This window comes from Ictalurus punctatus, chromosome 3 (assembly GCF_001660625.3).
Source record: "Ictalurus punctatus breed USDA103 chromosome 3, Coco_2.0, whole genome shotgun sequence".
Taxonomy (NCBI): Eukaryota; Metazoa; Chordata; class Actinopteri; order Siluriformes; family Ictaluridae; genus Ictalurus; species Ictalurus punctatus.
The window spans coordinates 10,722,922-10,747,109 of record NC_030418.2 but is presented as its reverse complement, the minus strand read 5'-3'; the positions used below and the strand labels follow the sequence as shown (position 1 = coordinate 10,747,109).

The 24,188-nt window shown below is 39.5% G+C and overlaps 1 protein-coding gene across 3 annotated transcripts in view; it reads left to right on the top strand.

Moving 5' to 3' along the window:
• Positions 1 to 24,188, top strand: part of meis1b (Meis homeobox 1 b) — a 64,449-nt gene that overhangs the window by 25,893 nt on the left and 14,368 nt on the right. The window contains exons 8-10 of one of the 3 annotated variants that reach the window (XR_008396270.1): positions 1,673 to 1,818; positions 17,635 to 17,711; positions 18,883 to 19,098. Coding sequence is in view for 2 of the 3 variants with exons in the window: in XM_017464278.3 (XP_017319767.1) it covers positions 1,673 to 1,818; positions 4,906 to 4,986 (227 nt within the window). In the remaining variant the exon portion in view is untranslated. Of the gene's footprint in view, positions 1 to 1,672; positions 1,819 to 4,905; positions 5,596 to 17,634; positions 17,712 to 18,882; positions 19,099 to 24,188 lie in introns of those variants that run through there. The other 2 variants (XM_017464277.3, XM_017464278.3) reach the window with 2 other exon arrangements.

Genomic DNA, 24,188 nt, shown 5'->3' with positions numbered 1-24,188 from the left:
GCTTCTGCTTAGTCGCATGGGACAAGCCCTGGGTTTATTATTTTAAGCTTTGCTGAACATGAACTGGTCTTTACACCGATCTGAGAGCATTTGCTTCCAATGAGAATCTGCTCTTAGATTACAAACCAGCAGTGCTGCTTCCCCTCCCAGGCAGGAACGAGGAAGTCTTATTTGCCTAAAAACAGTAGGGAGGACAAACTGCTGTTTAAGCCCAACTGTTTTTGGCATCAGTTAATGATGTAATCAAAGCTCACATTCTGTGTGTGTGATGTGACTGAGTGTGTGTCTGATAGAATGTTTTTTTCTCTGTGGGGGTGGCCTGTGATCTCTGGTGTCTAAAGGGGGGAAATGTGCCCTTGTGCAAAGCAGCACCATTGTATCTACATAAGTCTTCACTTAAGAAATCGCAGCCTTTTCTGGAGCCGCTCTCATGCAGCAGGGCCAGGAGGTTTATATGGAACATAGAAAGCCTCCACTCTCCTAATAGTGTATATAATTCAGATGCCTTCAAGGCATGCTTTCAGGAATTCTTTTGCCTGAGGTAATGGGGAGCAAAGGCTATTTTAGGCCCTTCATTATTTCACTGAAGTTGGAAAGAAAACTATCTCCAGCCAGATTACCACAGACATTCTCATTAATTATCAATGAGTAAGCATTGTGCAAGTATTTAAAGGTGCTGATAGAGAAAGAGTTAAGCCATGGAGTCTCAAAGGGTTTTAGAACAGCATGTTGGGAACACTTCTCGAGTAATTAATAAATAACTAATTTTAACTCTGTGCTCAATTTAGTCTGCCCTGCCGAGGACAGTGCACAAAAGAGAGCTCAGCTGTTGAAATTCACAGCTCTCTGAGCTAGTTTACCTCATTCATGTTTCTTTTATGATTTATTATTTAAAACATCAGAATCGACTGCTTTTGCTCTTGAATAATGATAATAACAATTATAAAATGACAGATATGGGAGGGGATCTCTCTCTATAATTCAGAAATCACACAATAATTGGGTTTTTGAATAGAACTGGGTGCTCACCAAAGCTTCATATTCATCATATGCAGAGCATTACCATGCTCCAACTTAAATCCTCTCCTGTGTTTCCATCTGGGTCTGGCTGCTGTGTAACTCTCCTTAATGGAGCCTTATCAAGAACCCACAGGTTGCTGTTTGCACTCATGGGGCATTGTTATTAAAATTGGATGTTTGAAAAGCCACTGTCTGTGCAGGCGATTCATATTTCTGTGCCCTTCTTTTGTGCTGCAGTGTATCTCTTCCACCTAAAGTAAAAAGAAAGCTCTGGGTAAATACTTCCCCACTTCCACTGATAAAGACTAAATCTCTTTGTCAATGCAGATCCTTCTCAGACTCTGATGGCAGTAAACAAATGCGACAGTACAAGTCCTTTGAGTGACTGTGTTTACTCTCTCTCCTTCTCACTGTTTGTGCTCTGAGCTTGGAGGTTCTCTTTTGTGGGAGAAAGGTGGTTTATTCCTAAAAGTATTAAAACTCAATGCATTTAGAGCTGCTGCCTGTAAGCCATACTAGTGCAAATTGTTGCCCTATTTTGTTGAGAGGAAAATCTCTACCGTGTGTATTGAGCGTTTGTTTTTATGACTGTCAGCTGACGTAAACAGGTTCTGCTGACAATGCACGTATATCTGTGTATCTGTTTTCACAGGCGACGGACTGGACAACAGCGTGGCTTCCCCCAGTACAGGTGATGATGATGACCCTGACAAGGAGAAGAAGAGGAATAAAAAGCGTGGCATCTTCCCCAAAGTAGCAACCAACATCATGCGGGCATGGCTGTTCCAGCACTTGACAGTGAGTAGAAACTTTTCAAGGCTTTTTCTGTCGGCTAAAACACTCAAATCCAAACTGTATCCATCAAAATGTATCATGTCTGGATATGATTTAAAGCTAAGGAGAAAAACAGCCTTGAGCTACAGGTGGTAGAGATGTGCATTATTAAGAGAATATTCTGTTTTTTTCTACCCAATTTGCATTTGATCATTGGTGGAGCATGAACCAGTTTATGAAAGGAGTTGCCCTCCATGATGGATTTATGGAATGAGTATGTTTTGGTGAATGTGAGTGACTGTTATTTGACATGAAGGCATCTATAACAGTTCAGTATGGAGCAATGGGCAACTAGTTAGTGTGTGCGTGTGTGTGTGTGTGTATGTGAGAGAGAGAGAGCGAGAGAGAGAGAGAGAGATACACAGTGGTTAGCTGTCTGTGGGTGTCCCCACCTGCAATAGACAAGTGTTAGGGAAGCACAGTGTTGATGTGGTCGGTCCTTCCTCTCACTCTAGATGAACTTTAGTTCCTCAATTTTGTTCACCACAAGCTAATCTGAGCATAGCAAAGACACTGCTTATCTCCATATATCAACCTCACTGACTTAACACACTGTTAAGTCACATGCAGTACTCACAGGGCTGGTGGCAACTTTTGCACAACCCCAGGTCTCAGTTAAACACAATGAAGTGGTTCCGTGTATGAATATAAATGCTAAACAGATGACCTTATGATTTGCAGACTACACACCTATTATGGCCACCAGTCATTGTTTTGAGGTGTTGAAAGGCAATGTGTTTCCAACCAGAGCAGAGTCAAAAGCAAACTCATTTGATCATTTCCAAAGTGTGCCCACGTGGTCACCCTAAATCCTCACATCTGTGCCACAGAAAACTACCTCAGGGGCCCCTGAAACCTTCATCTGCACCCAGCCCCCCTTTACCCTGACACACAAATGAAAACACATAAGAGTCACTCCTGTTAACCATCACCTTTAGAGGCCCCAGGAGAAAGGTGTGTGAAAAGAAAGCCATTTGCTAGTTCACACACAGTGCACTCACTTGCACTAGAGCTAGGAGTGATTGGTGAGAGCACATTGTCTGCTTTGACCTGGGTTACTGGCCATGTATACATCACTGGGTTATTGCTTTGTGTGTATGTGGGGGGGAGGGGTGTGTGTATGTGTGCTGTGTGCGTGTGTGAGCCCGCTTTTTGGCGGACAGGCAATGCAGCTAAATATGGAGCCCCTGGCAGGGAGGCTGAGCTTCTGCCAACAGCGGCCCCCTCAACCACAGGAGGCCTCCAGAGCACCCAGAACTGAAAGTGTGAGAGAGAAAAAATGAAAGAGAGTGAGTAGCAGCAGTGGAGAAAAAGAAAGAGAACACAAACTTGGAACATCATGCCTGCCAAAATGGTGACTATGCAGAGAGAGCGAGGGGTGGTGTTGGGGCATGCAGGAAGAAGAACCAACAGTATTCTTCATAGACTCTACATAGACATAGCACACCATGCACCACACACAGCTGCAAGAAGAAAGCTCAGCATTTCTGTAGTAAGCTAAATGTATAAAACGGTTGACTGAACAGGGGATATAGCAGTCCACTTGCCTTCTGTCCCTACCTGCTTCCTGGACAGGAGACATTGACTACGTTTACATGGACAGCAGTAATCTAATTATTGACCTTACTCTGAGTAAGATAATAATGTGATTAAGGTGTTTACATGAGTCACTTTTAGAATACTCCTTTCATGTACCCTTTTTACATGTTATAGAACATAATTAGATTAATGGCACACGTCATTACGTCACCACTCCACGCATCCGACGTCCCTCCAGAATTTCACATACACAACATACAGTTTCTCTTCGTTATGGTACCGTATACAGTTGGTGTGTGAAAAACAAATGCTTTTATTACATTTTTTATGAACGCTTCAAGTGCAGTTAATTATTTATCATGCTATACATGCTAATAAACAACTGCTTGAAGCCGTGGGCTGCGTCCCAAACCGCGTACTTACCGTCTATATAGTAGCCAAGATACATGTATTTTTCCGTACTACAGGCCTATAGTAGTATGCGGTTTGGGACACAGCCAAACTCTCTTGTTCGTCTTAAAATGTAAAACTGCCGTGTGTAATCGTGTCCTGTCACAAAATGCGGTGAAAACTCTCACATGACGTTCATAATGTGATTAAGGTGTTTACATGTCTGTAATACACGTCCATAATGCGACTAAAACAGGAGTACTCCACCTGTCTTAATTCGCTTATTGCTTACTTTGATTATGATCTTAATTAGATTAAGGTAATTAAAAATTGCTGTTTACATGGTAGTTTCTTAATAAAAGTATGGTCTTAATCAGGTTAAGAGTGGATTATTATTGTCCATGTAAACGCACTGAATGACAATCTCACCATGAGCAGAGAAGAGGCAAAGCAACAGAGAGAGAACAAATGCGCAAAGTGCATGGAAGGAGCCTCAGTAGTGCATTGGATGTCCACTCCTCTAAGAGTTTAGTATGCAAAAGGTCTGGTTCTTAAACATACTGGCCAGTAGCAATTAACAGGCCTTAGAAACATTGCAGCCTTATGAAAGCCCTAATTTAATGTCTTAGATTTGGCTGTTGTAAAGTAAGGGAAGACATCCTTAAGCTGAACCTGTAGATACCCACATGTCAAGAGAAGTGAGGAGGCATCTATCTATGTTACATGAGCCTACCAGTGAAACCATTGTACAAAACCGGAAACGTGAGGTGGGTGGTTAGACAAAATTACTCTGCCAGGCTGTGGAGTCAGGGAAAGGAGACGGTGAAAGAGAAAGAGCATAAATAATGGGGAGGAATACAGACAGCAGACAAAAAGTGTTTGCATATGTTCTTGTTGAGTATTTCGTTCAGTTTGAAAATGATCTATAGATCTATACACTACTATCAACTAATAAGGCTCTACTTATTATTAGCTACTGAATGTTTTACTCTGCTGAAAAGCACCAGTATAAACACATTCTAGTAAACTTTGCATCTCAGAAAAAAAGAAAAATCCAAACTCCTTTGCTGTTGCAGTTGTTCTTCTCCAAACTTTCTTTGTTCTGTTTATTTATTGTTCCAGACATCCTGTGGAGAAATGCAAAACACTGCATCCTGCCTTCCTTTTTCTCTAACTCTTTCTTCTCCACCTCCTTCTCATTAAACTTGCTACCTTTTGCAGACTGTACCTTCTTCTTTAATTGGCCCAAAAAATGTCCAGCAAACAGAAGCCTCTGGCTTAGCATGCCTGTGGTTTTGCACTCAGCTCTCCAATGAAAAGGCAATTTGCAAAATTATGTGATAGAGTAATTAGATAAAATTCAGGCTTCAGATGGTTCAACCCAGCCGACGCAAAGCCCTGGCGAGGAACAGCAGTGTTTGGCTTGCATTTGTAGCTCAATGCTTTCGCTTATTTGTACATAGAGCTGGAGTACAGGGTGCTCTATCACAACTCATACAAATCCAAACCACAGCACAACATGATGTCCCCCTTCCAATTTTTTTAATCGCTTGCTCATGTTAGAAGAAAAACTGCAAAACATTCTATACCTGCTAATGCAGTTAGGCCCTAAATTAGCACATGCACAAATGCACAAACATGCACAAATCTATTAACAGTAGCATTTCTTAAAATCTGGGCTGAAGCATACTGTCACCACTGTCAACAGTTCTGCATTATTATTATTTTTTTACCAGAACCAGGTGTGAAAAGTGCAATAATTCATCTCTGCAGTGATTCCTTGGTCTCACGGCTGGAACAGCAGCGGGGATAGGGGCTATGCCCTCTTCAGGAAGTTTGAGGGTAAATTTGTTCCCCACAGTTAGAGGTTGAGAATGGGGGTGCAAAGCAGTGGGGTTTTGTGTCCTGCCCTTGCGATGATTTCCTACATTCACTGGGCAGAATTACAGATGTTCAGCATATGACCTGCCTGAGAATAATGCCTTGGAGTGGGGTTTTTGAAAGTCGACTTCTCCATTTTGGCTTAGTACAACACTGGTTGAGAGGCATTTTGGCACAGGGCAGTGGAGTTTCAAAAGATCAATAAATTTGGATTTTCACTACATGATAATGATCACATTAGTCAAATCACATCAAATGTTAAATATCTGTAAAATAAATAAATAAAATAAAATAAAAATAAATAAACAAAAACAAACCACAGTGCAGGTACTATGTATTTCAATTAACTAGTGAGTAGAAAGTAGTGATCTGCCTGTCGTTCTTTTTCAGGCTTTCTCTGTCTGCTAAAACACTCAAATTCAAACTATATACATCAAACTGCATCATGCCTGCATATGTTTTAAAGCTAAGTAAAAAAAAAACAGCTATGAGCTAGAGATGGTACAGGTGATCATTATTAACAGAGTACTCTCTTGGAGTATGAAGCTATATGCAATTACTAAAATCATATCAAACATAGAATTCATGTAAAAATCATAGATTAGGTACTATGTTTTTTAAATTAACTTCCTGTACCTAACTGAATATGGTAGGCTACATTATGTTAGTCAGTCTCAACAATGTTTCACAACAACTAATGACTAATAGATCTCAGAAGCAATTCATATTTTCCCCCACTTGGAGTATTTTATGCTTGGTGATAAGAATCTACTCTATGCCTAAATTGTACTTCTATAGCTTTCTTTTTTTTTTTATCCTACATCAAGACTACTGTTAATGTCCAAAAAAATGGTGGGTCCTACCTTGTCATGAAGAGGGTAAGCCCTCAGAGTTCATGTGTGCAGTGTATTTGGGGACTACTCCCAGTGGCCTCACAAAAAAAAAAAAAGTATCCTGGCCATTAAAAGTTCAGGGTTCAACCAGGCCTCAGATGCCATTAGTCATCGATTATTTATTGCTGGAGCCTGACGATGTCAGCGCACTGGTCACCCATGGCAACCCTAGGCATGCTGTGTGGCCTCTAACCTGACAAGGAGGCCTTGCAGGAAGCCCTCCTCTCCTAGCAGCTTCGTCAGTATGTCTGCACTGGACAGCCCTTGGGAGATTTAAATAATTACAATTCAAAACACTGTAAACACTGCAAAAATCTATACCTGAGAATTGTCATAGTGATTGTGTGCTGTTTTATCATGGATTTATTTGTACAAAGAGCAAAAAGTCAATTCAAACTAATATTTGTAAATTCAATTTAATGTCCTAAGTCTCTGGTTATTTCTTAATTTCATCTAAACACTCAGTCAGAACTAAAGGTGGTGCTTAAATTAAAATGCTTAAAATTATTGGCTTATATTTTTGTTGATGGTTCTGAGGTGACATCAGGTTGCTTTTGTCAGATTTGGCTACCCTGCTACTGAAGAAAGGCAATCACAAGTGGTCTAATACCAAGTCTGAACAGGCCCTAACTGTCAATATATATATATATATATATATATATATATATATATATATATATATATATATATATATATATATATATATATATGTATACATATATATATATATATATATATATATATATATATATATATATATATATATTTTTTTTTTTTTTCAATCTCTACTGCACTTTTGCTCTAAATTCCTTTATAGCTTACTTAACTTTGTTTGTTGCAGTCAACTAAGCATCTGTCCTCAGCTGCTTTCACCACTTCTCATACTTCACTCTTCTTATGCTTCACTTGTTTTTTTCATTGGTACTGAAGAAGCTTAAGTGTGTATGTGAAGCAATGACTTGAGGCTTGTTACTTGAATTTAATGGCAAAGAAGAAGCTGCAAAGTCAATCGGGGCAAGGGCTATCTATTGAGAAAGGGTGCACCCCCACCAATCACCCACCTCCCACACCTTGTAATGAAAACATCATCAATTACTCCAGTGACAGGCCTCTGGGATGTGGGGCAGGCAACTCTTTGGACCTTGTCTTTGTGGGATGGATACTCTAGCCACCCCCCATGTGTCCCGGAGAGGGGGAGAGCGAGAAAACCACATGTATTCATCATTTGCAAGCCTTCCAGGGTGACAAGGTAAAGACACTAGTGTGTCTTTTGAAGAATGGGTTGAATTGGCAGACTCCGCATGGGCTGCTAGTGGCCAATGGACGCCTCCCTGTCACTGATGATGGTGGCTTTTCTCTGGCCATCTGTGCCATGATTGATGAGTGGGACACTACCGAGGCTTTCTCTTTTCCAAGTGCAGTGTACCAAACATCGGCTGTGCCTAAACATTAAACATTATTATGCTGTTAATGAGTATCTGTCTCACAATGACCTCTTCCCTCATCTATTGTTCTTTTTTCTGGCTTTTCCCTCTTTCGCCAGTATACAAGATTTGGCCACTATCTCTCTGTGTTATATCCCACAAGGGCAGTCTTAATTTATACAGCCTCTGAACTGTTGAGGATTGGCATCCACAGTCATTCCAGACCCACATAAGCACTTTTCCAAGCCCAACAACTATATAATGTTAAATCACTTTTCATCCATTTGTCATGCACCTGCTTCCAGGTTGATCTCATTCGATTTTACACTTTCAACTTGTTAAAAGCTTCTCTTGGTGGCTGCACTTTTACTGTATTGTCTGCAGGGCATGACGTGGGTTTCATTATCAGAAGTGTCTGAAGAGTTAGCTTGCCAAGGAGAGGCAACTGATGACTTTTGTGTGTGATTGCATTAACCTCAATTGGCATCTTCTTAGCGTAGCAAGTGGGCCAGGTTGGGTGCTGCAGACCACACTGGCTTGCTTCATGCTGGTAAGTTCTGGTTTCTGTGCAGCACTCAATGAAAGGCCTAGTCATCACAGCCTCTCAAAGGGTGGCTCTGGTGTGGAGTTCCCCACTGCAGCTTTGCTTCTCACTGGGGCCAGCAGAGTACTTCCTGCTGAGACAGCAAGTAAAAGTCCTGAGGCCTGCCATGTTCCATCTTTCTGCGTGCTGTGATTTTAAAACAAGCTCTATGAAGGTACTGCATAGAAGTATGTTTATATTGAGTCTTATGAGGAACTGGTGATCAGGGGTTATGGGAAGTGGTTGAGTCCACCAGGGCAGATGGAGGCAATATATATATATATATATATATATATATATATATATATATAAAATGTCTTAGTTCAGTCAAAGAAAAAGCTGTTGACGCTGCCTTTTGAGTAAGGTGTCTGAATCTGGTCATGATGAAGGGTTTGAGTTGAGGCTAGTGCAGATGAGCTAATACTGTGTGGGCCTTAGTTCAGTCTATGTAGCAGCAGCTCAATAACTTTTATTTACAGTGACTCTAGCTCCCAAACCCACCCCTAGAGAGAACTCCACCAGATACACTCCTTCCAGTGTGTGGGTCTGTGTGTATGTGGATTATATGGCAGTAGAGGTACTCTTTTTTGCTGAATTAATTTATCAATTCAGTTACTGCTCCTTATAATATCAGCCATGCACGTTGCTGTAAACCTTTTGTGCTTCTCACTGAGGAATTCTTTAGAAAGATCCACAGGAGCCATTGCCATCCTGAGCTCTGTTTCAAGGGCCTTTTCTTTTTGAAATAAGCATGCATATACTACTAAAGCTATGAGACACACTTAGAGCAGCAGCCACCATCAGTTTGAAAGAAATAGAATAGAAAACTATTTTTTGTCACTCGAAAATAATTTAAATTAATTTATTTCATTGGCTGTATATTCAGAAATAGATTAATGTACCCTGAATGGCCATAGACTCAAATTTGAGACATTTTTTTAAGCCCAGTGAAAGAGAGGATCATGGGAGTGTGTCTAAGACACTTTAAACTATAAGATTTATCCTATTTATACTTGCTTTATCCAACAGCTGGCAGATGATGAGGTTTGTCATGCCAGTGGAATAAGAGACGCATGGCTGTATGGGCATTGCATTCATGGTACCCGCTGATCCTTGTCATCCCCATTGGAGATTCAGGTGCAGCACAGCAATCCATCCATGCTTTGTCTCTGAGATGGAGTGTGTTGTACATGCTTCAAGCCAGATGCGATTCCATTTCATCTGATTAAATCCCTACACCAGCTAACAGTAGACATTAGACTGGTAATGTGTGTAGACAGGCAATGTGTGTGTGTGTGTGTGTGTGTGTGTGTGTGTGTGTGTGTGTGTGTGTGTGTGTTAGAAAGAAGAGAAACATTCTTTCTTCTCCCTGCTCCTCTCTGTTAATAGTGAAGTGTTTTTGTGATTGTGGATGAGCTGGTGCACTGCTCACTTTTTTGTTACGACAGATTAAGTAATTGATTTGTAAATGCTGTGCATTGATGGGGAAGGTCTTTCTGTAGCATAGAGAAATAATTAGAGCGGGGGAGAGCTGGAATGGAGGTTGGAAAAAGGAAGTCTCAGAGGAAGAGAGAGAGAGCTATGGCTCTTAATGTTTACCATTTCCCCACCATGTCCTTGTTTTTTCCATTTCTTCTTGCTTGGAATGGGAATACATGAGCAACTGTAAAATGCCCTTACCTAGTTCTAAATCTTCTTCAACTGTGACCAGGTTTCCCCTCCCCAGCAGCCTCTCCCATGAACATTAATTAAAACAGCCTCACTGCAAAAGGGTAATTATGATAATAACATAATAATATAGCATGGGTTATTAGAATTTAGGTTCCCACCTCCTCATTCAAAATGCTTCCTTTTAGTATCAAATTTCAGTGTCATTAACTAAAAGATGATTTCCTTGAAAGTACAGACACAGGAATGGTCAAGGAGCAATATAGTCACCAGATTCTGTCCCCATTTAACGCACCATGAATTTCCATACCATGGGGGCCTTCTCTGATCTCTTCACTGAGCTTGATTTTGGCTGAGAGAGCAGAGGAGGAGAGCAGCTGCTGTGTAACCAACTGTGACTTTATAGATGTTGGTAGCTGTTTGCATTTTACTCTAGGTCCTCTTGACAATTTCCAACACAACAATTTATTTTCTTTGGCATGAGAGTAGACAGGCCTAGCTGGTGCAGCTTTTCATACTTACAGAAAATGCTTAGTGGCTTATTCTTTCTTAGGAGAGAGTTTGGGTGGTAATGTGTGGCACCGGACTGCTACTGGTTCTACCTACCTGGTTTGCTGCCTTCTGCTAAGTGCCTTCCAGCTGCGGTTTGGCATGCCACGTGGCCTGCCTCGTTTGCTTTTCTTTGTTCCCCCTACTCAAATAGGCTGTAATTACAAGCTTTAAGAGGTTTAGTGGTCCAGTAAACTACGTAATCACCCTCACCCCCACTCGCCTGAATTAACCCTGAGTCATCAGCTGCAGTCCAGCAAACTCACAGTAAGGTTAATGCATGTGTGATCCTCCCTTATTACCCTGTGACTATGAAGCAGCAGGTGTGTGGGCACATGCATCACCTTTAAACATGTTTAATGTGTCTTTCTGGCCTCATCGCTGATAGTGAAGAACTGGTTCAGCACCCCCTATTGTTTAAACTTTTCTCATGTCAGTGATAGCCTTTAGTCGCCACCACCACCTATCTTTATCCACCATATGTACCAGCCATACAAGAATGTGACTGGGGCAAATCTGATCAGGAACAATTTAACATACAACATAAGACCCATACACACAGTGCAATCTAAGAAGTAGCATCATAGTGTAACATAGTGGATGAGCTGTACAAAAAATGTGCAGCAAAAATAAGCATATTGAAACAATTGGTATATCATATAGCAGAGAATAAGTATTTACAATTGTATATAATACACATATTGTGTGAATGATACTGGTAGAATTCCCAAATCTACTGACCGTGCAAAATATACATCTGTTCTGCAATATGTAAAGCCATTCAAATGTTACCAACTATGCCTCCAAATGATGTGGTCCTCATCTCTCCTCATGTCCTAAACTTTTGTTAATCTCTACCCATCAAATTTTGCATGTTATGCTATGGATCATTACTACAGGTCTGGATTTAATGACGTAGCATCTCATCCAGCTACAGAAAGCTTAGTGGTTTACTTTGAATAAGATCTGTAATCCAGACCATTTCCCTGCATTAATTGTAGACACATTTTTCCCAAGTGCAACCAAATCAAGTGGATTTGTTCCCTACCCGTAGGCACAGCAGCACACCCTCGCCCCTAAACTAACAAAAGATGTTTTTAACATGGAGCGACTAATTAGTGTGCTAAAGACGCAGTTTAACACATTTCCTTTCCTTTTTTTTTTTTTTTTACTCTAGGACAGATAAAATCACAGAAAAGGGCTTCTATTGGGAGAAATTTCTCCAGCCTTTACTGGTTGTAGAATAAGTTTTTCTAAAAACAGGGTCTGTGAATTATTCATGTGCTGGCTTTGTGTTCATTTAGTTAGTTGTGAACTTCGCATCGCTGCCCTATGAAAGAGGTTCTTCAGCATTCCCAACCACTATAAGCCAGTCAGGCAGCGGGCATCTTAAACCCTGGCCTCTAGTTGTTTTCCAAATGTGAGATATTCTTCTGCCCATCCCCCACAAAATTTGACCATACATACACACACATGCATTTATGTTATTTTGTTATTCATACTAGGATCTAAGGAGAAAGGGTTGCAAAAGCTTTGTGCTGTTATTTTCCCCCTTACTTTCTCTCCCTATTGCTCTCTCATTCTCCCCCTTCAAAGCCTGTTTTTTTGCTCCCTAACGAGGGCCAGTGCTGCAAATTTATGCCACCTACACAAAAAGGAATTTGCTGTGGCTTTTGTCTCTGAAGGATATATTGGAACATTTCAGAGTAACATCTTCAGAAATTGCATCTCTCATTTGATATCAAAAGAGAAGGTTCATGGTGCCATTCAATGCTGTCTCCATGACTAAGGCAACAATAACCACTCTATTCTCCCTTGGAAACAATGAGTGTGTATGCAGATGTTGAAGGTAACCTGGGAGCTTGTGGGCCTGGCAAGCTCAACGTTAACACTAGCTAAGCTGCTGGCAGAGGAACAGTAAACTTTGGTCCAAATCTGTTTATTCAGAAGCCTATAGAGAGAGGTGGACGCCTATACCTTTTCCTAGAGAGGGTTGTTGATGTGATACTCTAAGGACACCTCAGCCAAAAAGGCCCCGGGATGCAGCCCCAGGCATTCCTGAGGGGCAGCTCCGTTTCCATGGGGGTTAGGTCTATTGAATACATAGGTGAGACAGCAAAAAATATCCAACTGAAAAGGACCCATGCACCTGAAAATAGTTCCCTAGTGATTTTAGCTGCCTGACAGGAAGCAATTCAGTATTGCCTGCTATGCAGTTTTCCTGACAGAGCGGACAGTCAGTGGAGGTTATGACTAGACACTGACTCTGGGAACATCTAGCTTAGTGCTCTTAAGTATTGAGATATTAGCTTATTTTCCTCCAGCTGTGGTTTAAGAATTGCACCTCTTGTCCTTTGTTCTGCACTTCTGAGGAATAATAAGCCACGGTTTCACCACAGGCTAAATATTACTAAATTAATCTTGCACAGAAAGCCGCTTTAATCTGAATCTCACAAGAAGAGGGGAAATGTTGGTTTAAATGCAAAAGTTATAATAACACTAATGGGGATATTGAAGACCAATCAGGGCTGGGGGGTGAGCTGGATGGTTTGTGACTAATTGTAATTAACTGCATAGATAAGTCACAAAAAGAGATGTCCACCATCAGCTCTAGGGAGGATGTGTTCATTCCACCCTGCCCAGCCAGTGCCAAATGTTGACTAGTGAAGTAATATGTTCAAGACTCAGGCTTGAGTTGGAGTAGAACATGAGTTGAAGGAGAATCACGAAGATAAAAGCAACTTCTGAAATGAATTTTTACACTGAGTGAGCTGAAGGATTTCATTTGGTGGTGTGAAAATTGCACTGTTGGAGCTGGTCCAGTCAACCTTCCTCATCAAAGCACCTACAACTGTGCTTGACTTTGCCCACAAAAACATTAAGCAATAACCTACAGTACATCACTTTCAAGTAGCACCATCTCTCTTATTAGTATTATTTTACTGCCTCTAAAATCTGTCCAATGTACAAGTAATTCATTCCCCCTGTAGTGCCTCCGTTATATTCAGCAGCCTACTCTGGAGTCATTTTGGGTAAGGGGACATCACTGTGGGTAAGGGGACATCACTGTGGGCAAGGCGATTCAGGGGCAGGCTGGGGTGAGTAGGGAGTGGGGTTTATGTCAGTACTGTGCATGCAGCTGGAGTCTGCTTTTCATAGAGAGAGGGGTTAGTCCCAGTCTCTTATCACTGTAATAGAGCTTGGACTCTACACTCAACCGTTCCATGCTTTGGCTGAGGAAGCCACAGAGGAAACAGGCCTTGAGAGTCCTACTGGTGTTTTAATGATCTTTCTCTCTCTCTCTCTCTCTCTCTCTCTCTCTCTCTCTCTCTCTCTCTCTCTCTCTCTCTGATAAGATACACGATGGTACAAAAAATGCACAGGGAGGACACAGCTCTCCTGACATGCATGGCTGCAGACAGGCTGGAAATTCTGATGAAAGGAGTAGTATATTTGGACAAGACATATCATTAAGATAGGTGGAGGAAAGGCAGGGAGGATGAGTCGATATTTTCCATCTGTTCTTCGAATGCTGTTTTTGCATTTAAAAAAAAAAAAGACAGCAGCCAAGCCTGAGAAAACATACCCAGGCCAGCTTGACTAGTGGATTAAAAATATCCAGCCTTTCTTGGGCTTCAAGCGTACACTCATACAGAGTACAGAGTACACTCATACAAATAATGTCTCCATGCATGAGAGATATATAAAATATGTTGATATACTTTAAATCATATTTACATATGGTATGTTATATTTGACGCTATAACTAATTTTATTAATGTTTTATATATGCCAACACATTTTATATGACAAGACATTATGTATATTGTACAGATAAGGTATATTGTACAGATATTTCTTTCCATAACAGGGACTTATAAACTTCATCTCCTTAAACTTAGCAGAGCTTAACCTGGTCAGCTCACCATTAAATTGTGGGTATGTTGCCATTGCTGCCTCACAGTTCCAGGGTCACCAGTTCAGTCCTGAGGATGGGGTAAGCAGAGTTTAGCATGATGTATCCAGGTGTTTGTGTTGGATTTCTCCAGGTTCTCTTGTTTTCTTCAACCTCCCAGATACATTCCAATAGGTGAACTGGCTATTCTAAATAAACTCTAGGTGTGAAGGAGTATGTGAAAGTTTATGTACATGGACTCCTATGATTGATCGGCTTCCCATCCGGGATGCCTCAAGCCCTGTGTTCCCAGGATTGGCTCCAGATCCACCACAACTATAAAGTGGTTCCTGAAGATGAATGAATGTGTGAAAAGTGCAAAATAATATGTATTCACATTTTGATTTCCTTAGCTTGATTTTTTTTTTTTATCTCTTGACCATGTAAAAATTCAGATACAAATAAAAAAAATATTTTTGTGGCTTTTTCGTAGGCTTATGCACTCATACTCCAGGAATGCTTTGATATAACGGAATATGTAAGTGGACAATGGTCATGTGTCCACTGTGTGGATGTGTCCGAATGTGTGGGAGGTAGTAACTGTGAATGGAAGCAGTAGTTTTCTAGGAGTCAGAATAAATGATATTGTTATTCTGTAGAAGGAAAAGTTCAGTTAGGGAAAATGAATAGTGTACTGGAGGTAGCGTTAATGGTTAGTTTATCTCTATATGAATATTTTCTAAATGTTTCTGTTGGCAGTGCTATCAGATAAAATGACATAATATTACCATGGAGGTGGAGACTATAGTTGAGGCATAAGCTCTAACTAGGCAAGTACAATAAAGCAAGAAAACAGAAAACCTACATTAAATTCACCAATTAGAGCTTCATTGCACCCTACACAGTTGGCTGAAATGACATGGCAGAATTTCAGTCCAGCAATTATTGCCTCGAGCTATTACTGATATTAACAGTCTGATGACAGTGAGATATAGAGATGAATAGAAGGCTCCCCAGAAGGCAGCATGTCGTCTCTCAGTCTACAATCTGGGCCATCCAGAGCCATCTCTGGAGTGGGAGTGTGTGCGGGCCAGCCAGCTGTAGAACAGGCCACGTTTGTGTTGTCTTGTAGCCTTTGGCATGGCTTTTCCTGAGCTCAGTCACAAGGCCTATATTCCCATGGCTGTCCCACAGCCGACAATATGTTTCATGCAAATCTTCACCCACATCGTGATGCTCTCATCTTTTACTCACTACAAATCCCAGTTTAAACTGTGATGCTACATAAAAAGAAATCATGAAATTATTGGGATTTGGTGGTGTTAGATTGTTGTCAGAAAGTCAGAACATTAAGGTTCAGATGACTGTAAGAATAGTGTCTGCCCAAGACAGAGCTTACTGTTATGGCCACACAGAATTAACAAGGATATAAATTAACAAGGATATAAATTTCTAAAGGATATAATTTTCTGCATGAAATTAGCCACAGTTTGTTCCAATTAATTGTTCCAATTACACATGTAGATGACTGACCAATATGAAAACAGCCCCTTTCGCTGGGAATATCAGTAAACAAATATGCATAAGGTGACAAAAACCAAACATTCCAATTTATTATGCTTACAAAAATAACCCAAAAATGACAAGTTGTTGAGCCAAACTGTTTCTGTGTGTCTTTTATCAAAGGGACTTTTTTGTTATTGTTATTTACCATCCAAAGCTTATTTAATTTCTTTCATTTATGATGTACAAACCTTTTGCAATTTAGCTTATCATATCTTTAATATTATGATATTCATATACATAATATGAATTACAGTTGGTTATATATACAGTTATATATACAGTTATACATTGGTTATATATACAGTTGGTTCAGTTTGTATGTCCATATTAAAACAGCTTTTTTGCCTTTATCATGCCTAAATAAAAACTTAAATCACTAACATGACAAACAGTAAATAAAGGGCTCAGGTTGTACAGTACAGGCAAGTATTGTTTCACAGGGCACTCTGGAGTGTTCGTTTTTGTACTAGAGATTCCATGTTGTGTTGATGAGTCCACATCTTCTGGCCCAGTTTAATCAATGGCAAGCTCTAGCTCTAGGCTTTACACTGATCTGCCAGTGAAGCATGGGGCCACCCACTGACACACATGTTCTCATGATAGCAAAGTGTTAGAATGGACACTAGCTAACTTGTATATGAAGTTAATAAATAGTTAACTTTATATACAACTTAACAAATAGTTAAGGTTATAGTCTATGAATATTCCAGAAGACACTGTTCTGAGACTAGGGGTATTGTGTTGAATATAACTGAGGAATTACGCACACATGGATGCAGGAGGGGTCATTTTTAAATGATGCTTTGCAGAGCATTCCTCTCCCTGTTTCTGTATCATAACTGTGGTGGAAAACTCTGTCTCCCATATTGTACATGCATGAGCTCACAGACAACTGTGGTTGGCTAATGTAGCTAGGACATGGTTGAGAATATGCCATCCCAATGCCAAGCATGGCTGTGGCATTGCCGGGACAAGACTGTTGTCAACTGTTATTAAAGGACCAGATTGATTATATAAAGACAGTTGGCACATCATATCTGGCAGAGATGTGCATTCAGGTGTTATTGACAGTACTGAAACTGTGAGAAGTGGATACCCGCTATTCCATGGGAAAGATATGTTTAGAAGTCTTCTTATTCAGTATTCATGGCAGCACAGCCAAAGCGAGGTGCACTGAAATAAATTGGAGTGAGGTTGTACAGCATGGCACTCCTAATTAATGTTTCTGTTTCTACACTTCACTAAACTTTCTAATTGCCTTGCTTTTTTCACTGCCATTAATTACATTATTTCATATTCCATTAATGGCTCTAAGAAAGAGACACACCTTGCTTTCTTGCACTAATTAACAACTGCTTTGCCACACTCTTTACTCTTTGTGTGTTTTTGCAGCACCCCTACCCCTCGGAAGAACAGAAAAAACAGCTGGCTCAAGACACTGGCCTCACCATACTACAAGTGAACAACTGGTAAGTCAACTGGTAATTTTTTGTGTTTACATTCAAACAATAGCTTCGACTTTGGCGAGCAGTGTCTAATTATTTGAATCAATACCCTCCCAACACGAAAGCCTGACGTCCCTTCTCCTGTACTACATCATCTGCCTTCACATCAATCCACCCAATAGGATAGCTCTAAGATTTCTCAAGAGACGTGTCAATATTCTGAGTGTAAACCTAATAGCAATTCCTGTGACAATTGAGCCTTGCACGTCTCTTTAAATCATCTTCTAAAACCTAGCCTGTACTGCACACTTGCATGTGACACAGAGTTACCTAGCTCCTTTGATTCCTTGGTTCCAACTGCTGAAGCCCCAATTTGAGTGAGATTTCATCCTGGGTTGCATTTCAATGGAGATCCCATCAGCATGCACTTAGCATTATTAGCCATGTCTAACGAATGGCCCGAGAGAGGTGGGGTAGGCCACTGAAACTAAGTCCAGACCTGCACTGTTGATAGCAGTCTTGTAAAACCCAATGGCACACATTTATTTTCCACAAGGTTTCCAGATAACAACATGAAAGTCCCATCCAGCCTGTGTGAAAGCTTATATTACATATTCTATAAAGCTAAGAGATTAATATGCTCTAATCTCTTTTGTTGAATCAATTGTCCTGGATGTAGGCAGAGCCTGTGTTTAATAGAGCCCCTTTGGATGTGGACATCAGCCTAGACTGGAAATATAGGAGACATATTAAAACCCATTATGGGAAATGTAATTTCTGACAACATAATCCGTGCCATTGTTCAATTTGGTACCTTGGAGACAACGGCCTTCTCACAATATATGCCTTCAGAGGATTAATTTTCGCAAATCCGGTATTGGTGATGCACAGTCTGAATAAACCAGGGAATATTGTTGAGGTTATCAATTTCTATGACCTCACAGTAACCCATGGGAAATTCTTTTGGCCACATTATGCCTTGGAGCACAGGTCGGCACATGACTATTTTCCTCATTTAACCATGTGGCAGGTCTGATAGTGGAATTGTAACAGTAAAAACGAAGCATGTATAATGTGTCATTGTGTCACATTTGTGTTATTAATGATGAGTCAGGGGTGGTTAAAGGCTAGAGTTTAAAGGAGACCTATTTTAAGCCTTTTTACAAGATGTTATATAAGTCTCACTTGTCCCCAGAATGTGTCTGTGAAGTTTCAGCTCAAAATACCCCACGGATCATTTATTATACCATGCTGAAAATGCCCCTTTTTGGGTGGAAGCAAAAACACCTTGTTTTCGTGTGTGTCTATTTAAATGCAAATGAGCTGCTGCTCCCCGCCCCCTTTCTGGAAGAGAGCTGTGCCTTTACAACTCCTGCTTTGGATACTACAGCAGATGTGGTGCCTTTACTATGTAAGTATTTTGCAGTGATGGGAAGTTCAGATCATTTTACAGACACGGATTTTTGAATCTCATTCAGCAAAATGAACAAATCTTTTTTCAAGTAATTTCGTTCATTTCAGCAGAATCTAATTAAAATGTTATATGTTAAATTCCCCAACACATCTAGTACTTATGCAAACGTTGATCACATTTGGAATAAAAAATAAACTATAGGCTAATGCAACCAAGGCCAAATTATGAGAAACAGTAATGATTAATTAATTGCTTAGCTAGGTCTTCAGGGTATTCAGTCTGTTAGTTCACCTCACCTCCCAATCTGAGTCGTTCTTTTCTAACATCACATTTGTCATGTCATGTCTCGGCTCACTAGCGCTTTATAGTAATAAAGTCATTAAGGGACCGTCTAAAAATTGCATGACCTGGGCATTCTAGTCATCTACTTCACAGGAAATCTAACATATTGCAATATTATGATAGAGTATGGATACAGTATTTATTTATTTTTTATAGCATATATTTTATTAATGATTATTAATGAAATAATTTTTTAACTGTGATTGCACATATAAACAATTATTATTATCTAAACGTTATTGTGCCACATAAAACCCAGGGACACAACGCATTTTTTTTTTAAAGAAAAATAATTACAATTCAATAACTTTTTGATTGTACGAGTTACTCATGTAAAACCAAATATACTAGGATACAGTTAATTATTGATATCAACTAAAGCAAATAGATTTTTTAAATTGTGTTTGTTTTATTTAATTTTTCTGAATGAAATGTGGTTTACATGAGTGACTCCTACAATCAAAGTTATTGAATTTTATTTATTTTATTATTTTTTTTAAACAAAAAAACTATCAAAATTGAGTTGTGTCTCTGATAGTAACAATCGGATACAATATAATGTGAATCATAATATTTGTTGTGTTTCAATTCTATTTGTTTGCATAAAAAAAAGTAGCAATAAAAACCACTTGCTTATTTAAAAAATATATACATTTATTTTTACAGAATTTTGCTGTAGTTGCTATGACTAACCCTGGGTTTTATGTGGCACAATAATGTTCATATAATAATAATTTTTTTAATGTGTAACCACATTTTAAAATGTCTATCATTAATAATTATTAATAAAATATATGCTATAATAAATAAATAAATACTGTATCCATACTGTATCATAATACTGCAATACATTAGATATCCTGTGAAGTAGATGACTATAATCTTGGTAGAATCTTACACAGTTGCCCAGATCTTAAAATTTTTAGACTGTCCCTTACTGACCATTACTATAAAGGCTGGTGAGCTGTTTCTGAGAGATTAGCTTCAGGGAGATTTAACAGGAGAAAAATAAAAAATATATACACATTTTGTCCTTTCTGTGTTTATTGTTTGAGAAATAGAAGAGAGAATCTCAAATGTGCAGTGAATCTCCAGTGACCACAAGCCAGTCTAAAATGCGATTGACTGTGAGTGACGTCAAATGACAAATACAAACACGCCCCATAGTATACTGCCACCCCCAACACTGATTGGCATGGGAAATGCAAATGCAAAGGGATTTGCCATTCCATTTGAATATTGGCAGGCTTCATATGCCACACTAAGGAAATGAAATAGCAAACAGGGTAATTGCTATTGCTATTTCAATATGACAGGGTCATAACATGTAACACACAAGAAATGAAATTGCAAATAAACTTTGCATTTCCATTTGAAATTTGGCAGACACTGTACATTCGTGTAAATGAAAATGAAGACAATTTGCATTTCATTTGAATTATGTCACAATGTATGCGTCCACAAGTAGGAAATGCAATTGCAAATACAGTTTGCAATTGCTTTTGAACATTGTCCGCAAAATACTTAGATAGATGATTTATTGGTCCTCAAAGAGGAAATTTGTTTCCACCATGGGTGCGTAGAAAAACAAAAACATAACAACATCATACATATAAACCATTATAAACAATCACAGGCATAGAGGGGAGAAGGGGAAAAAAAGAAAAACATCAGGATCATCAAATAACAAATGCATCTGGCATCACAATGGCTGAGTATCTATGTGTTTAACACTCGTATAGCCATAGGAACAAAACTCCTACAATAGCTGGCCTTTCTGCACATGGGTAGTCTATACCTGCGGCCAGAAGGAAGGGGGTTGAAATATTGATAAAGTGGGTGGTTTGGATCATTTAAAATTTCATGTGCCTTCCGGAGCGTATATGAACTGACACAGTCCGATAAATTGGGGGTGGGAATACCAATATTTTTTCTCACTAGATTAGTTACTTTCAAGAGTTTGTTCTTATTGGATACTGTTAGCATATGGAAAAAACAAATGACACCATACATAAGAACCGGTTCAATAATACTTCTATACAGAAGAAGAAGCAGACTAGGCTGAACAGACAGATATTTAAGTTTATGAATAACTGTGAGTCTCTGTTGACAGCACTTGTAAATACCTGGAGTGTGCTGATTGAAGTTGAGATGTTTATCCAATGTAATGCTCAGATATCTGAAATGCTCCACCCTTTCAACCATCTCTCCGTTAATGCTAATACTGGAAGGATTGGTCAGTGTTTTGGAAGCGCTAAAAACCAGTAGTTTAGTCTTTTCGATATTAAGGTGGAGAAAGTTATCATCACACCATGTACTAAAATGTGCTATGGAGCATTTATAGTCCAAAAAAAGAATCATTGTCCTTATTAAGCAATGCAAGAATGGCAGTATCGTCTGCATATTTAAAGTAATGAGTGGTGGTGACTGGACTCTGACAATCATTTGTATAGAAAATATAAAGAAGTGGACTAAGTACACACCCCAAACGGGCACCAGCATTGAGAACAATAATGGGCGATAATGCATTGTCCACCTTTACCACTTGTGGTCTATTAGAAAGGAAATTATAAATCCAGTGTACTAGTGATGATGGGACTTGCAGACACTGTAGTTTCCTGATTACCTGATGACGCTGAATTGAGTTAAAGGCGGAGCTAAAGTCATTGAAAAGAAGTCTGGTATAGTTTCCAGTGCAAGAGACAAGCCACTGCATCCTCTGTACCTCTCTTCTGTTTATATGCAAATTGGAGCCAATCCAAAAAGGGTGAAACATATGGAAGCATAATGTTTTGAACCATTTTCTCAAAGCATTTCATTATGATTGAAGTTAATGATACTGGCCTGTAGTGATTTAACTCTGTTGGATGAGGTTTTTTGGGAACAGGAATAACAACTGATGTTTTCCATGTGACTGGTATTGTTGAAGTACAAAGTAATCGAAGAAAAAGAGAATGAAGAATGGGGGTTATTCCAGAGCGCAGTTTTTCAAGACCCGACCTGGAATTCCATCTGGCCCGGGAGCCTTATTCAGTTTGCACTTAATAAGCTGGAAATAGACATCCTGCTTAGTTAGAAGGGACTCATAATCCAGCTCTTGAGAAGGCAAAGAATCCAAAAGGCTATTACACTCTGCTGAAAAATCAGAGGTATCAAAACGGGCATAGAAATTATTAAGATTAGCAGCAAAGGTGGTGGGATCTGGTACAGAGACAGTCTGTTTAACGGCTTGTCCAGTAAGAGACCTGACTTGCTGAAAAGCCTTTTTGGTGTTCATATTTGCAAAGTCCTGCTCCAATTTGTTTTTATACTTCTTTTTAACCTTAAAAAAACTTCCATACTTTACAGCTCGTGCTTCGGATACTAAAATGATTTGCCCCAAAACGTAAACAGTTTTCAAAAAAACAATCACCTTACTGTATTGTGCATAATAAAGGTGCGGTTATGAATTTTACAGACAGTAAGAATTTTCAGATTAAAAATAAAAATTTTCTCTGTGAATACAATCAGAGACCATGGTAACTAGTTACATTATCTGTGGTATCTGCTAACAAGCTCATTCACAAAGCAGTCTGGTTTAAAATAATTCGAACAAAACCTACACCGTTTTAAAAAAAGACAACCACCTTACTGTATTGTGCATAATAAAGGTGTTTTCGGGTTAAAAATTTGCTAACATTCACAAAATGTAAAGTGTGATACTTACTTATTCTGGATATGAAGCTGGATCACGAATAGTTGGTACTGATCCATGCTTGAGAATCAAGTTTTCAGCAAATTCTGCTTTGTATTGTTAATGTTAATGATGTGAATGAGTCTTTATTGATCACATATACATAAGAGCACAGTCTTTTCTTCACATACCCCAGCCTGTCAGTAAACTGGGGTCAGAGTGTTTGGTCAGCCATGTTAGCGCACCCCTGGAGGGGTGGTTAAGGGCCTTGCTCAAGGGCCCAACAGCAGCAGCTTGGCAGTGCTGGGGCTTGAACCCCTGACCTTCCAATCAGTAAACCAGAGCCTTAACTGCTAAGCCACCACTGCCCCGTCTTTCCCAATGCAGTCTGGTGAAAAATTATTTAAGGTATTTTTGGGGCACATTTCTTTCAAAAACAAAACTTCTTCACTGCGTCTTGAGTGGTTCTGATGCCAGGAATACATGAAGACTCTTATGTTCTTTCTTAAAGCCAACAACAGAACACTTGCAAAGCTTACAAAGCTGAGACATTATTTCACTGTAGCTGCTCCAGCGTGGAAAAACATGGCGGACTGTAAGCTTGTTCCAACGTGACGTCACATTAGGGCGAAAATGAAAATGGCTCATGTTGAGACACTGTTTATGATTTATTGGGAATAGAAAAAAGGAGTGGGTGGATTTTTACCATTGTAGGGTGGTTGTGTACACACTCTGTTGACACAGATTTATGTTCAAACACCATTTAAAAGTGAATTTTGCATAATACAATCTCACAAAAGTGAGTACACCCCTCACATTTTTGTAAATATTTGATTATACCTTTTCATGTGACAACACTGAAGAAATGACACTTTGCTACAATGCAAAGTAGTGAGTGCACAGCTTGTATAACACTGTAAATTTGCTGTCCCCTCAAAATAACTCAACACACAGCCATTAATGTCTAAACCGCTGACAACAAAAGTGAGTACACCCCTAAGTGAAAATGTCCTAATTGGGCCCAAAGTGTCAATATTTTGTGTGGCCACCATTATTTTCAAGCACTGCCTTA